The sequence below is a fragment of the Panthera uncia genome, chromosome E3 (assembly GCF_023721935.1).
Source record: "Panthera uncia isolate 11264 chromosome E3, Puncia_PCG_1.0, whole genome shotgun sequence".
Lineage (NCBI taxonomy): Eukaryota > Metazoa > Chordata > Mammalia > Carnivora > Felidae > Panthera > Panthera uncia.
In genome coordinates, this window is record NC_064815.1 from 6,911,884 (window position 1) to 6,925,428 (window position 13,545).

Genomic DNA, 13,545 nt, shown 5'->3' on the forward strand with positions numbered 1-13,545 from the left:
GATATTTGTAAATCTGCTGCGTTAGGAACAGTCAAGGAGCTGAATCTTTATAAACCCCTGTAATTATTCCTGCCAGTGATATCGCTGGACTCCAAGGATTTCTGAGCAGGGAAGGGGCTGTGACAGAGCCGTGTGTTGAAGCAGTGACGTTGGCAGCCACCGGGGAGGGCAGCGTGGACACGGGGGACCCCGGGGTCGGGACCCGGGCGGGCCTGGCGACAGCCACCCACGACAAGCCTGCCGTCCGTTAATCCTCACACGACCCGAGGAGCAGACGGCACGATCCCCTTTTCCCGGAGGTGGAGAATGTGAAGAGCGGACGGAACAGAGCAGCGGGGGGAAGGGGCACGTGATCGTTCGTCCCAAGTGCCTGGGGAATTAGGGGTCCTCCGGCCCCAGCCCCACGCCAGAGGTCACGTGTGGACAGCCCGTCAGCCAAGAATTGTTTTTACATGTTTAAGTGGTGGGGCTACAAAAATCAAAAAAACACTATTTCAGGGCGCCTGGGCGGCTCAGTTGGTTAAGTGTCTGACTCTTGCTTTCAGGTCAGGCCAGGTCATGATCTCAAGGCTGGGGAGTTCGAGCCGCGAGCCGGGCTCCGCACTGAGTGTGGGGCCTGCTTGGGATGCTCTCTCCTTCTCTCTGTCTCTGCCCCTCCCTCCTACTCTCTCTCTCTCTCTGTCTCTCTCAATAATTAAAGAAAACCGTTAAGAAAAAATAGTATTACTTCGTGACGTGTGAAATTCTGTGAAGTTAATTCAGATTTCCGTGGCGCCCATAAATCAAGTCTTTTGGGGACACGGCGACATCCGTTTGTTTACGTGTTGTCCCTGCTGCTTTCAGGCTACACAGCAGAGCCTAGTGGTTGCAACAGGAGACCGCACCCCAGCAGAGCCCAAAATAGTTCCTCTCCGGCCCTTTTCGGAGGAAAGTTTGCCGAGCCCTCGCCTAGGAGGGCAGCGCCGTGGGACAGGAGCTGGGAAGGGAGGGACTCCGGACAAGAGGCTCTTTTCGTGAACGTTAGTGTCCAGAGAGTATCAGAGGCCCAGAAGGCTGGCCAGTATTTCGGGGAGGGATGGGAGCTGACGGAGTAGCTCTCTGTGTTTTTCCACAGAGGAGAAGTTGGCTGAACTTTTTTCATTCCTTAAAAGCGGAAAACCAAAACAACATGTTCTTTTCGCTTTGCGGCATCATCTCTTCTGATAATTTATGCTCCTGTCTGTCTGGGACACTGGGGGGCGGGGGGAGAGGGTGAAGGGGGGGAAGAGGGTGGGGAGGGTGAGGGCGGGGGGAGCTGGGCCGTTGGGATGTTTGGTCTCGAGCACGCAAGTGGCAGTTCACGCGCACACACGGCTTTGCCTTTGGGGTGGTGGCCCCAGCGTGGACGTCTGTGGCCCCCATTGGCCCGGCCCCCCCCCCCCCCGCCCCGCCCCCGAAAGCACAGAGGCCAAGGTAAGTGTCCCGGGGCTAACGGAAAGGAAAGTGCGCGCTGTCCTGCGTCTAATTTCGAATCAAGGTGAGGTGACGAGCGTGTGACATGCAGAGCACCCGGGAGGCGAGGTGTTTACCGAGTTGCAGAACCGTGAGTCACGGCCAGTTCCTCCCTGACCGCTGCGGCCGAGCCTGGCCGACTGACACGGCAGCTCACTTACTCCCACTTACTCCTTCTTGTTTGTTCTGTTGAGGAGCCGCCGTCGTGCTAATGGCTGCCTCGCTTCCAGTTAATGAGAGTGTATTAAGAGAAGAAAACTCTGGGTAACGAATCAAGCTGATCTTTTTTTTTTCTTTCTTTTTTATATATCTTGTATCTTATTGATCAAGCAAGTGCCAGCCTCACTGGGCACCCATGCTCAGCCGTGGCGAGCGGCCCGTTGAGACCGTGAAGCCGGGGTCCTGGCCGGACCCCACCTATCTCCTCTGGGTTTGCGCATTTGGGTCGCAGTCTGTTCTTTGAGTCGACTTGTTGCAAGTCAGGAGGAAGTAGTGACCCATCTGTGTACCCCGTGTGATGTAATTTCTTGTATCGATCTGGCATTTTTGTTTTTTTTAACATTTTAGTTTTGAGAGAGAGCACCAGCGGGGGCAGGGCAGAGAGCGAGGGAGACACAGAATCCGAAGCAGGCTCCAGGCTCTGAGCCATCAGCACAGAACCCGATGCGGGGCTCGAGCCCATAAACCGTGAGATCATGACCTGAGCCAAAGTCAGACGCTTATCTGACAGAACCGCCCAGGCGCCCCTCTGTCTGACATTTTTGAAAAGTTTGTTTTCATTGAAGAATCTGACCACGTGAGTTTTTTTTTCTTTTGAAGTTTACTGTGGAAGACTTTTTTTTTTTGTTTATTTATTTTTGAGACAGAGCGACAGAGCATGAACGGGGGAGGGTCAGAGAGAGGGAGACAGAATCTGAAACAGGCTCCAAGCTCCGAGCTGTCGGCACAGAGCCCGACACGGGGCTCGAACTCACGGACCGCGAGATCATGACCTGAGCCGAAGTCGGCCGCTTAACCGACTGAGCCACCCAGGCGCCCCAGTGTGGAAGACTTTTTAAAAAAAATTCGAATTACAGTACAGCTGACATACAGTGATCTGTTAGTTGCAGGGGCACAGTGCGGCGAGGCAACGCTTGCACCCACGACTCAGGGCTTCCTGCGTAAGAATTTCTGCCAATACGAAGTGAGAGAAGGTTTGGACACCTGATTCCAACACAGCCTTTTCATGAATTTGCTGACGCAGGACGGGCCCTTTCTGGTTGTCTGCGTCGGTCACGGCTCCATCATAGCACATTTACGGAATCGGGACAAGGCAAGAGCAAATGCTAACGCACTCAGTCTGCCCTGTCTGACCGTGGCCGTGGCCGTGCGGGTGAATCTCCTCGTGCTTCCTCCCACGTGGCAACACTTGAGCCTTGTGGTCATCACCGCAGAGTTATAACTTTTAAGTTTTTGTGACGTTTATTCATTTTTGAGAGACAGAGCATGAGCGGGGGAGGGGCAGAGAGGGAGACGCAAAATCCAAAGCAGGCTCCAGATTCCGAGCTGTCAGCACAGAGCCCGACACGGGGCTTGAACTCACGGACCGCGAGATCATGGCCTGTAGTCAAAGTTGGACGCTTACCTGACTCAGCCACCCAGGCGCCCTTACTTAGAACTTTCAAAGATTTTTTTTTTTATACTTTTTGTCAGTTTGCATTTCAAAACCATTTTTCCTAGTCTTCATTTTTCCTGACTGTGCGATAGCGTGAGTCTCTTCGGCATAACTCACCTCTGTCGTTCCGAGCCACCCGGGAGCGTGCGTTGGTGGGGGAGGGAGGTTCCCCGGTCCAGATTCCCAGCGTGGGGACGACCAGCTCGGGGGCAGAGACGGTGTCTGCCTCTCTTGCACAAGGGCCGTGCTTTCCAAGCCGGCCGGGCCCTGGGGCCGACGGTCGGCTTCCCTTCCCGGGTACAGAGCCCTGGAGGTTCTCTTGCGCTTGAGGAGAAAGGCCTGCACTCTGGTCCCGCAGGTGGAACGAAGCCCGGGAGCTCACTTTGCCCCCCGACCCGTAGTGGCCGCCGCCCTGTTCCCTTGGCCTTTCCGCCTGGTGGCACCCCGCAGAGCGTGCGTCTCCCGCCCAGGGGCAGTCGGGCCTCGCCACCCCTCTAGGTACCCACTCATCACTAATTTCCGTCCCTCTTTTATCTTGTTTTAATCGAACAGGAAAGAGCCAGACTTCTCAGAGGTCAGTCTGTTCAGCAAGTGGGACCCCAGGGCCTTCTGTATGTTCAGCAAAGAGAGCTTGCAGCGGCCTCCCCGCAGGATGGTAGGTTAGGAAGCCGTGAATCGGGCATCACCCCCTGGGGCTACTGGATGTTTCATTTTCTCTCTTTTCCAACCAGGCTCCATCTCCATCCTGGGTTCTGACGATGCCACCACCTGTCACATTGTGGTCCTGAGGCACACAGGTACGGCGAGCGAGAGGAAGGGCAGCGTCGCGTCTCTGCACGTGACATTCCTGGTGTCCCGCCCGCAGCCGGGCCCTGCCCCGCCCACCCCCCCAGTCTGCATGGCGTCTCCCTGGTACCCGGGTCAGAAGGGTGGGCGGGGCAGCACAGATCCTTCTGGGTCTCCTTCCAGGGCATTGACAGAGGCGGCGTCTGAAGGGACGGGAGTAGATCTGGCTCGAGCACGGAGCCCTGACCCGGAGTAATGGGAGTCATTCCCCCCCTTTGCCTCAGGTAACGGGGCCACCTGCCTGACCCACTGTGACGGAAGTGACACCAAAGCAGAGGTCCCCCTGATCATGAGCTCCATCAAATCCTTCTCCGACCACGCTCCGTGTGGAAGGTGAGCGCCCCGTTCCCGTGTCCCGTGGTGTTGGGCCCCGCGCTCTGTCACATAGAGGGGATGGCCGTGGCCGCCGCATGGAAGGTCACCGCCACAGCGACCGGCTCGTTCGTTTGGGGCCGAGCCGGCACAGTGTCGGCCCCTCGCCGGTGGCCGTGGAGCGAGCAGACCAGGTGGCGGGTGCAGGCTGGCCTGTGGATGAAGCTTTGACTTGGAACCTCCGCTTGTGTTTCCGCTCCCGTACCGTGGGATGCTCGCTCACGCGTCAGCGAATCCCAGATGCCTTCCCTTCATTCGTTCGTTCCGGCAGCTGCTTGTCGGGTGTTTTCTCCCAGGGGGAGCTTGTTACAGGTGTCGGGGCCATAGCCGTGGCCAGTGGACAGACACCTGCCCCCGAAGTGCCCTGAAGCAAGGAGTCCGGCAGGAAGCAAAACAGGGTGTTCAAGGGTGGGAAGGACCGTGGAGCCCGAGGCAGGGAGGAACCCACCGTGGTGGGGGGAGGGGGGTGCGGGGGAGGGTGCATTTTCCCACGGTGGCCTGTCAGGTGGCCGCCCCCTCCCAACAGCTGTCACCCTGTGCCCCCTCCTGCCCCTCGCTGGGGAGAAAGTCTGGGGTGGCCATAGAACGGACTAGCCCGGTCATCTACACGTTCTCAGAATCCTAGAGATTTAACAAAAATAATAACAAAGCCCTTCTTCCTGGTGTCACTAGTGTCACATAGGCTGGGCCAGCAGTGTCATTTTGCGCTGGGCCCCCTGGTGCGGTGCTGAGACGTGGCAGGAGGGATCTTTGGTCTGTCCATGGAACGCACGTGGTCGTTCCCGAAGGTCTGCACCAAGACCGGGAAGGCAAACCCGTGGCCCCGTGTCGAGCGAAGCCGTGGTGACCGCGGCTCGTCTGGCCCATTCGTGTTTGTGTGGGGCCACGTGATGCTTGTCCTCATGCGAGTTCTGGCCGGTTCGGGTTCCTCCCTCAGTAGAAGGAAGGGTCCCGGGTTGTCCCAGGCTGTGGACGAGGGGGCTCGCAGACAAGGCGGGGGGCGGAATACAGGCTCAAGCACAGGAGTTTTGAGAGCTGTGCTGTGCTAGTGTGTGCGGTGACAGTCCCCAGAAGGGCCACCCCGGGGGAGTAGCCGGGTTCCCCAAACCTGGAAAAGCTGGTGTGGGGGGGGGTAAGCATGGCCTGTAGAAACCGACCTGGTTCCCTTCTTGAAATTGGGAGGCGACAGTCCCTGGCTCCGGGTTTGCTGGACAAGAGTGAGGTGAGCGGTCCGCCGGCCCCCCTTCCCGGCCCCGCACCCCGGTTCCCCTTAGGCTGAGATGCCGAAGAGGTTTCTCGAAGTACCCCACGCCGGGTGGTAAACAGTGCGCCACAGCCCTATTCTAACCGAGGGGAGCGTCTTAAGCTCCGCATCGGGGCCGCTCGTGTGCAGGAGCAGCTCCCGTCCGCCATCAGCGCCCCTGGCCGCGTCCCCAGCGGCTCGGGCGGCCCTGGCAGCCTCCCCCGTTTCTCCCCGTGCCGCCCAGACGCGTCCTCCCCGCCGCGAGGCACGGAAGAGGCCCCGGGAGGAAGCGCCGCTGCGGAGCGCGGCTTCGTGGAGGCGGAGAACCGAGGTCCCGAGCAAAGCCAGGGCGCCCCGCGGCCGATTGCTGGCCTCTGACCACCGTCCCGTCTCTTTGCCAGGCTGGAAGTGCACCTCGTGGGAGGCTTCAGTGATGACAGGCAGTTGTCACAAAAACTTACTCATCAGCTTCTTAGTAAGTTCACGGTTTCCCCAACTTTGATAAAAACTTGCACCCGCTTTTGTTTGGATCAGAACGCTACTTAGTGCACAGCCTCTCGGGGCAGCTGCTGGGAGCAGCCTGACTGGCTCGGCTTGGACTCGGACGGAGGGACGGAGCTATGTTTCACGGGCCGATGGGAGGGGGACGAGATTTTCCTGGAAACGGTAGTCGACACGGTCCAAGACGGTAAACACTAGCGGTGAATAAGATGGTGACCAGCCCTCTGGGCAGTGATGTCCGTTTTAACCTGCAGGAAGGTAAAACGCCGACGATGCCACCTTTTCCTGTTAAATTAGCGAGGATTCAAAAAAAGACCTCGTTCTGTGTTAACCGCGACACGGCGAGGCGGGCCTACGCACACGGCACTGGAACATATGTTGCTGTAACCTGTCGGCAAAGCAATTTGGCCCCGTGGCCTAAGTCTTAACAAGGTTCCTCTCCTTTGCCCTGGTAATTCCCCTTCTGGGAATCTGTTCTAAGAAAATAATCTGCAGTGTGCACGGAGATTCATGCCCAAATGCGGGCGAACATTCTTTACGTTAGCAAACAGTCTAATGTCCGTCAGCAAAGAAATTGTTACGTAGCCATTAAAAAGTGCTTGGGAAGAGGTGAATCGCACGGGAAAGCACACGTGGCCACACAGTCAGGCCATAAGGTTGTCTACGAGGCACGGACGAGGCACGGGCTCGGCGGTACACGGACGGTAGGAAAGAAACACAGACTGTTAACTGCTGGGGTTGTGGGCATCAGAAGCCCGTGTCCTTGTACTGTGAAAGACCCATGTACTTACACTTGCCTGTGTTTTCCACTTTTTTTTTTTTTTTTTTTTACATTTGACAGTGATGAAGTTTTTAGAATGGCTGGTAGAAAGAAAAAAAAGTTATTTAAGTAAGGGGTAAACATTTTCGGAGTCCGCTGTCCCCACAAACTCCTGAGAAGGAAGAGACGAAGGGACAGCTTTGGTCGCAGTTTCCTTTGGGCTCTAGGCTAGGGACGTGCCCGTCACCCAGGTTCCCTGGCGTCAGTTCACAGGAATCTGGCTTCTGAGCGCGGGCCGGGTTGTGGCAGAAACGGGAGCGGGACGGAGAGGGCCCAGCCCCATCTTGACTTGCTCAGCGGGTTTCTGACGTCCACTTTGAAACTTCTCATTGTAGGTGAATTTGACAGACAAGAAGATGACATTCACTTAGTGACGTTGTGTGTGACAGGTAAGTTCTGCCGTCCTTCCCCCAACAGCCGGCGCCCTCACCCTTAAAGCAAGACCTCGCGCACGAGCCCCTCAACCACAGGAGAGCCCCCTCCGCCCTCTGCAGCCAGTGGCCCGCCTGCCCCCCAGGCCCAAATCCCGCTCGGCCTCCGATGACATCCCGACCCCCCACCCCCTTCAGCGCGGCCCCTCTTCCCTTCCTCGGGATTTTCAGACGCTTCCTCTGCTCCTGGGAAGGAGTCACCCGCCACCACGCGTGGCAGGTGGCAGGTGGCTGAGCGTGTAGGGAGCCAGGAGGCGCTGACTCGGGATGCAGCACTCGTTTTGGTGGAAACCTGACGGCTCCTGTGGGACCTGGCAGGGAAACAGGAACACGGTCCCTTGCGTGTCCTTTTTCTTCCTGTTGCAGTGTGGGCTCCCTGTTGGCCTCAGTTATAGAAAACGAAAGCAACTGTTCAGTTTTTCTTAAAAATCACTTCTTAAAAAGAATTTTTCTTTGTTTCGTTAGAACTAAATGACCGGGAAGAAAACGAAAAGCACTTTCCAATCATCTATGGCATCGGTAAGTAGTGTGTTTCTTGGGAGGCCCGGAGGCCCGGAGGCCGGGCCGTGCTCCCAGGGCCAGCTTGACCCTGGCTCCCTGTGCCCCACCAGGGGCCCTCGGCAAGCAGCTTGCCTTCTCGGACCACTGCCCACAAAACAGAGATGTCCGCTCCCTACGGCCACCAGGGGCGGACGAGGTGGCGGCCGGGAAGCGGGGCCGTCTGCTCGCCCTTCTCCAGCCAGTCTCCGGGGCGGGGGCTGGGCAGGGGGTCCCCTCACACAGCGGGGAGCCTGGTGGGGTCCGGCGGGGAATAAGGGTCCTGCTAAGGAGAGAGCAGGCCGAGGAAAGGCCGGAGCGCTCTCCCGCCGCAGCCCCGGATCCCTGGATCCCTGGATCCCTGGAGGGGGAGAGCCGGTGAAACTTCCACCCGACGTGCGATGGCCGAGCGGGGCGCACAGGGGGTCACTGTACTACTGCCTGTAGCCTGGCAGAGGTGCGCGGCGGGAACGTGCCACCACCACCGCCAGACCCGGACAGCACCCCAGGCCCCGCTTCTGTCCCCGGCGCGGCCACGGCGCTGGCCGGGGAGGGTTGCCCCGCGCCGGCCCGAAGAGCTGGTGCTTCCCGGGGGAGGTGGTCGCCCCTTGGTCGGGCCCGGGGCGCCAGCGGACACAGGCTTGGCCGTAAGGTGGCGCTTTCCGTCTGCACAAAGGGGAAGCCGCAGCCGCTCAGTGACGGCGGTCCAGCCACACCCCTCTTCCCCTTCTTGGGGCGACCGGCCACGTTCGGTCACCTGTGGCCGTAGACGTGGTGCGGCTGTGCCAACTTTCCACTTGTGCCTTCAGTCCACGCGGAGGACCTCTTTGTCCCCACAGCGGTCAACATTAAAACTGCAGAGATTTACAGAGCCTCCTTCCCAGACCGAGGCCCGGAGGAGGAGCTGCGTGCCGCCCGAGCTCTGACAGGAGGCCCAGTGAGTGAGACCCTCTGTGCTAAGGGGAAAAAAGGGGCGTCCCGCTCCAGAGCCTCACATTTTATAGGCGTCAGGAGCGAAACGTTTGTGTTTGTTGCAAGCTAGACCCCACTTCTCCGCTTTGAAGGCAGAGAAGGCGCGTTCAGGTTCCTCACTGACGGAACGTTGACATTTTCGTTGGAGAGTGTTTGCGTTCACGGTGATGTTTTGCCAAACCTTTAACCTTTGTCAGATGCCTCTGCGGTTTCTCGAGCAGGGTAATAGCCTTGATTCAGCTAATATGCAGAACTTGTTTTAGTCTCAGGAACCAAAAGCCAGGGTTGCCGGTTAAGCTGAAAACTACCATTGACAAATTGGGGAATTCAGGGAACTGATTGGCAAATAAGCACTTTCCTTGCTCCTGATGGGGCAGCCGGCACTGCGGGCTTTTAAGTTGCAAGGTGATTAGTTGCTGGGGCATAAGTAATGAGGAGGTGTTTTATGTGGCATTGAGGACCGTGGACTTGAGCCACACACACCTAGGTCTCTGTCCCAGCTCTCATGCTTACCAGCAGTGTCGCTGTGGGCAAAGTGCCTGTCCTTTCTGAGCATCAGGTTTCCGACCAAAGTGAGAAAAATGCCGTCTTCCCAGAGGACTTTTGTCAGGACTAAACAAAAGCGCGTACGTTACTCCCAAAGTGCAATAGCAGACACACTGGAAGGACTCCGTAAGTAGTGGCTTTGGTTATTAGACCATTTGAAGCAGCTCATCCCTCCACGTAAATGTGGGACTGCGCTGGAGCTTGCACTGTTGGTGGGGTTCGAGAAGCAGAGAACGTTCCTCGAATTGTCCTCGAAATGTTCTTTTTCAGATGATTAGTATTTACGACGCAAAGACAGAACAACTCCGTATAGGACCGTACTCCTGGATGCCATTTCCACATGTGGATTTCTGGCTGCAGCAAGATGATAAGCAAATACTAGAGGTGAGAACTTACAGGCTGGGGCGGTCTTAAATCTCCGCACCCTGGTTTCTTCATCTAGAAGAAGAAGACGGGTTTAGGCGAGAGCACAGCAGCCTTTCCTTCGGTGGGTGGGATTTACTTTTAGGATGCCTTCGGCAGACCCCATTTAACCTCTAGATCAGCCGAGAATAAGTAAGGTCCTGGCCGGGCATTTGCATGGGTCGAAGGAGGACACAGCCGACTGCTTTTTCCTCGTTAACGCCGTACACCTCCCGTCTTCCGTAACTTTACGACTTCTGTGTACTTGGTGACCTGAGACCATCCGGACTGTTTAAGAGCCCGGAGACACTTCGACAGCTTTGTCAAGAGGGTAACAGAGCCAGCTTATTCGTCTCTCAGACCCAGAATCTTGTTTTTCCAGAACCTCTCCACTTCACCTCTGGCTGAGCCACCCCACTTTGTCGAACATATTAGATCTACCTTGATGTTCTTAAAAAAACACCCATCTCCAACCAACGCACTGTTTCCCGGAAACAAGGCTCTCCTCTACAAAAAAAATGAAGATGGCTTATGGGAAAAGATCCCTTCTCCAGGAAGCTAAACACGGGCATCACCAAAGAGCAACTTTTGGCCTGAGAGGCACCACCATGGGGACCGTGGGGCCTGGAAAGAATACGAACCAGAATCCGCATCCGCTGAATCTTACGTCTCCTTCCTTACTGTCCTTCAGATGACTTTAAAAATAAAATCTTATTTTCGCGAAGGCATCTGTCGAGGTGTGCTTTCTGCTTTGCCGAAGGGGACGCCCGGCCTTGCCTTTCGGCACCGAGGGCCCAGGAGGAGCCGCCTGCCGCGTGATCCTGCAGGCCGCTGTTTCAGACTCGGGGTAAGTAGTTCTCTTCCTGCTAAATTAGGGGATCAAGGGAACATTATACATAAGCTTGTTTGAAAAATGGTATGTCAAATGCAGCAGAACTCTGTGAGAACATACCCATCCCACAGAGGGGTTTTCTGGCCCCCAAGTATTTCAGCAGCATGAATATTCCAGCTGCTACTCCACTTCCAGGTGAAGGAGATGAAAAGCCCAGAAGGAAAACCAGAATCTCATCAGACTGTTCTGCAACAGAAAATAATCTGAGACTCAACTTAACGTGAGAGTTACACGAAGCCACTGCAAAGTCTGTTCTAGGTGTGAGGTCATTAAAATGGCCACGCCGCGATGTCTGCAGGTCAGACTTTCCGAGGCCTTTATTTCTCTTAAGTTGCTATCCTTGGGGGAATCGCTCTGCCTAATGACCATTCAGGAACTGAACCCACAGGGTAACAATTTCAAGAACCTTTATTGAAACCAACATTCAAACAGTATCTTAAGGGTGAAATTCTGTTTCAGCAAAACCAATTTAGCAATTCCAAATATATATAAAAACATTGAAAAATTAATCTTGTTAAAGGTGATAATGTCCCCTTTCCCCATTTTATCTGCTATACTTCATTGCACCAAATAAACAGGGAAGACTTTTAATCATCTGCACCGAAAAAAAAGTTGCATTTTGACAAGTGCCAAAAGTCAGAAATCACATCAAATCGGTGTCTAATTATAGGCTTAATGTGGTGTACCTAAGGCTTCCGACACGACAGTCCCCAGCCCAGTGTGAACCCCCACCGTCTTGAGGCGTCCCAAAGCTTGACTTTGCTGGACTAAAGGCTCAGGGACCTTCACCTATGAAAACGAAGAGGTGTAGGACTTCTGGAAAAGTAGAAAGAGGCAGTAATTAAGCGCTCAGTTCCAGTATCTCAGCAGTGGTCTGGCTTCACCAGACCGAGGGCCCAGGTTGTCTCCGAGTTGGGCCCAAAGGGGTGAGCTGCTCGTGGGGAGAAGCCACACACACTCCCATGTAAAACAGGTCAAAGGTATACTTGTTTTAGGGTTGAAACGTAACTGGGTGCTCCACAGCAGAGTTAGTATCAGGTCAAGACTCGCGTCTGTCGGCTTTTCAGATATTAAACGTAGAAACGAGCACAGTGTGTACCTGTGTGCCAATTTAAAAGCTTTACCAGTATTTAAAAATATACATATATATGGCCAAGAGTTTTATAGTTACCCTTAATAGATAATCCTTTAATTTGTCTACAAATAGTATATAAAGGGAGGAATGGACTCGGGGCAGAAGGAAGTCACTTGCCCACGGCCCTGCCCCAGCCAGAGCGCACGCTCCTTTCTACACCTCGGAAGCGGCGGCGGGGGCGGCGGGGGCGGCGGGGGCGGCTCGGGCTCAGGTCGGCATCGCGCCGAACCCGAGCCCGCCGTACCCCCGCAGCCTGCCCACACTGAACGCTGACCCAAACAGATGGCGGAGACTGCGCTGCCTCTCCGGTGCAGCAGCACAACAGAGGACCCGGAAGGTTCTAGAGCTGACTTAACGAAAAGTTGTATGTAACCTCGTCACGGCTTACGCTTAGGTTTTAGAAAAATAAGCACGAGCGTTTCAAGTGGCGGGCACTTGAAATTCTAAGTGTTCTTCGTGAACAATGAGTGTTTATGGGAACGTGGGGGAGAAATGGTATCACCTACAAGGACGTGGGCAGGAACCCCAGCTGTCATGCTACAGACCCATCAAATGAGACCAATCAACTGCCCGTCTAAAAAGCCTGGCTTTCAGGCACAGATTTGTGCAAAAATCCCAGCGAAGGACAAACAACAGTCATTTCTCTTGCATTAGCTGTGGCACGGCTCACATTTTCAGTACAGCTTCATCTTCCCTGAAACAATACCCGGCACAGTCTCAAAGCAAACACTGGATTTTATCTTAAGCTCTCCGGTTCTTCTACCTGTGGACGGTCATCTTCCGGGCGCTGGGCCCCGTTCTGGAAGGCCCCCGTCCGCTCGGCCTCCTGCGGAGGGGGAGCCCCGGGGTGCGGCTCGGGGCCGCCAGGCTCCAGGCCATCTGGCTCCGGCACCCCGGACAGATGCTCCAGCTTTTCTAAGTCTTCAACGTGACTGACTGAGCTGGTCTCGCTCAGAGCATCGGAACCTCTCAGAGACCTCTTAAAAGGCTTCTGGCCTAGAGAAAGATCCACGGACAGTGCTGAAAGCCCTCCGTCCAACAAGTGGTTGCTTTATTTAATCGCAACTGCTTCCGGAGACACCCCGCGCCCCCCAGCTCTGAGGCTCCAAAGTGATGAGGTGAGAAATGAGAACCGACAGGACACCGACAAGGCTCCCAAGGTCACGGTCAGGAGAAGTTCAGGCGAGTAAACACCAGGTTAAACACGATGCCAGTTCTCAAGACCCGAACTTCCCCCTTGGGCTGCCACGGAGAAAGTTCTCCCAGGCTGAAGCCCCAGGCTACTGAAATGGTTACAGGGACGGCTGGTCCTCAGTGAGGAGGAACAGGACATGGGGTCAAAGCACCAAGAAAACGCAGGAACACAGGTAACACCCAACAGGACAAGCCTCCCAAGACGAAAGTGTTCCCAAGAGAACCAACGGTTCTCTTCAGCCTTAATCAACTCAGAAGACGCGCTGTACCTGGAAGTCTCTGCTTGGCGCGAGTGCCCGAGGGCGTCTGCGGCGGCGTGACCCCCGCGCCTTGCGCCTTGTAGACGTACGTGTGTTCCGTGGACTCCAGGGAGCCTGCGAGGAAGGGGAGAGAGCGGTGTGCAGAGGCCCCCGGCTCCGGCCGCCCCGAGAGCCGAACCCCCGCAGCCTCGTTCCCCGAGAAAGTTGCTCTGGCCGTTGGGCCTCGCAGGCGGGCAGGGCAGGGCCCCC

General features: G+C 55.9%; 2 protein-coding genes across 5 annotated transcripts in view; one reads left to right on the top strand and one right to left on the bottom strand.

Moving 5' to 3' along the window:
• Positions 1–3,661: 3,661 nt before the first annotated feature.
• Positions 3,662–10,539, top strand: NTAN1 (N-terminal asparagine amidase; the record flags this gene model as incomplete). Its single annotated transcript, XM_049638295.1, has 9 exons — positions 3,662–3,800; positions 3,877–3,942; positions 4,216–4,324; positions 6,008–6,081; positions 7,263–7,316; positions 7,824–7,877; positions 8,735–8,832; positions 9,684–9,797; positions 10,198–10,539. Coding segments are annotated over 9 exons (888 nt in total), but the record flags the coding sequence as incomplete, so codon positions are not given.
• A 558-nt stretch (positions 10,540–11,097) lies between these two features.
• The window catches only part of PDXDC1 (pyridoxal dependent decarboxylase domain containing 1), a 51,463-nt gene continuing 49,015 nt past the window's right edge, over positions 11,098–13,545 (bottom strand). For all 4 annotated transcript variants that reach the window (XM_049638288.1, XM_049638286.1, XM_049638289.1 and 1 more), the window contains exons 22-23: positions 13,306–13,410; positions 11,098–12,838 (exon numbers count right to left, since the gene is read on the bottom strand). In XM_049638288.1, coding sequence (XP_049494245.1) covers positions 12,579–12,838; positions 13,306–13,410 — 365 coding nt within the window. In that variant the 3' untranslated portion in view covers positions 11,098–12,578. The remainder of the gene's footprint in view (positions 12,839–13,305; positions 13,411–13,545) is intronic.